At 53.3% G+C, this 3,263-nt stretch overlaps 1 protein-coding gene across 1 annotated transcript; it reads left to right on the forward strand.

Moving 5' to 3' along the window:
• The first annotated feature begins 243 nt into the window (after nucleotides 1-243).
• On the forward strand, nucleotides 244-1,743 carry LOC138362849 (uncharacterized). Its single transcript, XM_069321420.1, has one exon. The coding sequence runs from the start codon at nucleotides 244-246 to the stop codon at nucleotides 1,741-1,743; it is 1,500 nt and encodes a 499-aa protein (XP_069177521.1).
• Nucleotides 1,744-3,263: the final 1,520 nt, after the last annotated feature.

Here is a 3,263-nt window from a genome sequence, read left to right on the forward strand (position 1 = left end):
TATCGCCAGCATACCTCACCAGATTACAAAGGAACGTTTCTATTGACTTCATCAATGTTATAAGTGCTACAACTACGATAACTTCACGAAGAAGTGCACTCTCCAGGACCAAGGTGCAGCAAGTGCACCGGGAACCACCACTTCAAGGACTGCATCAGCGACTGTGTTCGCTGTTTTCTCTGTGAGGGATATTACACCGCCGTATCTGCCGAGTGCCCTACACGACAAGCTGAGATCACGAAGATGTCCGACGTCAGGGAGGCCTCCACGACTCACAAGTCTGTGCCAGATCCTCCTGTGCAGTCTGTGCCAGATCCTCCTGTGCAGTCTGTGCCAGATCCTCCTGAGCAGTCTGTGCCAGATCCTCCTGAGCAGTCTGTGCCAGATCCTCCTGTGCAGTCTGTGCCAGATCCTCCTGTGCAGTCTGTGCCAGATCCTCCTGTGCAGTCTGTGCCAGATCCTCCTGAGCAGTCTGTGCCAGATCCTCCTGAGCAGTCTGTGCCAGATCCTCCTGTGCAGTCTGTGCCAGATCCTCCTGAGCAGTCTGTGCCAGATCCTCCTGAGCAGTCTGTGCCAGATCCTCCTGTGCAGTCTGTGCCAGATCCTCCTGTGCAGTCTGTGCCAGATCCTCCTGAGCAGTCTGTGCCAGATCCTCCTGTGCAGTCTGTGCCAGATCCTCCTGTGCAGTCTGTGCCAGATCCTCCTGAACAGTCTGTGCCAGATCCTCCTGAACAGTCTGTGCCAGATCCTCTTTCTACGCCTATGTCTGCAACCAGCAGACAGTCATCAGATGACAACTTAATTGACGTTGTCAATTCCTCACCTGAAGTGTCTGCTCGATCCCCTGCACCTCCAGCACAAGCCACTGGACTACTCGATCCCCTGCACCTCCAGCACAAGACATTGGACTACTCGATCCCCTGCACCTCCAGCACAAGACACTGGACTACTCGATCCCCTGCACCTCCAGCACAAGACACTGGACTACTCGATCCCCTGCACCTCCAGCACAAGCCACTGGACTACTCGATCCCCTGCACCTCCAGCACAAGACACTGGACTACTCGATCCCCTGCACCTCCAGCACAAGACACTGGACTACTCGATCCCCTGCACCTCCAGCACAAGACACTGGACTACTCGATCCCCTGCACCTCCAGCACAAGACACTGGACTACTCGATCCCCTGCACCTCCAGCACAAGACACTGGACTACTCGATCCCCTGCACCTCCAGCACAAGACACTGGACTACTCGATCCCCTGCACCTCCAGCACAAGACACTGGACTACTCGATCCCCTGCACCTCCAGCACAAGACACTGGACTACTCGATCCCCTGCACCTCCAGCACAAGACACTGGACTACTCGATCCCCTGCACCTCCAGCACAAGACACTGGACTACTCGATCCCCTGCACCTCCAGCACAAAACACTGGACTACTCGATCCCCTGCACCTCCAGCACAAGACACTGGACTACTCGATCCCCTGCACCTCCAGCACAAGACACTGGACTACTCGATCCCCTGCACCTCCAGCACAAGACACTGGACTACTCGATCCCCTGCACCTCCAGCACAAAACACTGGACTACTCGATCCCCTGCACCTCCAGCACAAGACACTGGACTACTCGATCCCCTGCACCTCCAGCACAAAACACTGGACTACTCGAAGGGGAGAACTTTGAAATCTCTCATCACGACTTCACTGAAGCTGACAACAAGAAAAGATTCCGCTAACCCCTTGACATTGACTCCAAGCAAGTCAAACTCGCAGCAAAAAAGAATTCAGAGTTAACGCAAGCACCATCACAGTATCACAGACAGACAATCACAGGATTGGAATGGACAGCCAACAGCCGTCGCGGCCGGAAGTGTTTCTGGCTGCTCCTCACCTCAGCGAGCTGCTTAGCCAACCCGAAAGTGAAGGGGTATACTTCTTTCGACCCTACCCTGGTGGGTGAGTCAGCTGTATCGCCTCGGCTAGCCTTCGCCGGTACGAGACGGTACCATGACCTTCAGAGTTAAGGCGCGGTTCCTAGAGATCCACGCTGTTTTTGTTGTTTAGATTCAGCTACTCGGAACAAGTTCCAAGTAGCACGGGCTATGGTGAGCCCGTAGCTTACCTGGCACAGGAGTGGGACAAGTAGCACGGGCTATGGTGAGCCCGTAGTGGACTTACCTGGCACAGGAGCGGGGCTGTGTTGAGATCCACTCGTTCGGACGGACAGAAATACTCAACGTACTCGAAACCACACCCAACGATATCCAGCAGGACGACGATTGATTGATTGATGAAGATTAAGCCACCCAAGAGGTGGCACGGGCATGAATAGCCCGTAAGTGGTGGCCCTTTTGAGCCATTACCAGTATCAAAAGATGATACTGGAGATCTGTGGAGGCGCAACTGCACCCTGCGTGACGAGAGATGTCTCCCGGACCAAATGGTGACCAAATGGAGCAGGACGACGAAGGTATCGTCCTCTTCTATTCGACCAAAGACGACCTTAAATGTCTGTTCACACCTGCCGCCACGTCTGGATTCTATGATGCGGACATTACTCTCATTCTGCCATGACACTTTCAAGCTGAAAGGACCATCTTCGCTAAGCGAGTCAGCTCGTGGATCACTGAGCACGAAGTGGGCTACATCCTGGTCAGCATCAACTCGGAAAACGTCAACATGACAGTTGTTTCAGCAAAGATAATCTCCAACAGCAACGACACACGCTCCACCTTAAAAGTGACCTCCATTACAACTACAACAGCGAATCTAGCCACCACCACAGGATTTATGTGTTTCGGTTTCACCACACCACCTGCCTCAGTACACAAGGAACGTTATTACGAGGTAAGCCAGTGTTACAAGTGCTACCAGTATTCCCACGTGGCCAGGAAGTTCTCCAAGTGTGTATAAGTGCAGTATTTGTGACCAGGACCACCACTATAAAGTGTCGCGCTGATTTCACCCATTGTGTTGTGTGTTGTGATGACCATACTGTGAATGACAGAACTTCTCATCTGTGTTTTGTACGACAATATGAAATTAAGAAGATCTCAGAAGCCAGACAGGCCTCCACAACTCGTGCTCCGTCACCTTTCAACATGCAAGCTGCCATTTTCCTGGACCTCCCGGGTGTAAAAGGCGTCGAGCAGCGTTCCAGCCAATGGGGGCCCAGCTCGCAGTCTGCCAGCCAACCAATCACCGACCCAGCCTTCGCCACCACTTCCCTTCAGCTAATCATCGACCAAGGCTTCGC

The sequence above is a fragment of the Procambarus clarkii genome, chromosome 9, assembly GCF_040958095.1.
Source record: "Procambarus clarkii isolate CNS0578487 chromosome 9, FALCON_Pclarkii_2.0, whole genome shotgun sequence".
Classification (NCBI taxonomy): domain Eukaryota; kingdom Metazoa; phylum Arthropoda; class Malacostraca; order Decapoda; family Cambaridae; genus Procambarus; species Procambarus clarkii.

What these genes read in the sequence shown, in the direction of transcription:
- LOC138362849 (XM_069321420.1), top strand. Translation starts at nt 244, where the DNA reads ATGTCCGACGTCAGGGAGGCCTCCACGACTCACAAGTCTGTGCCAGAT.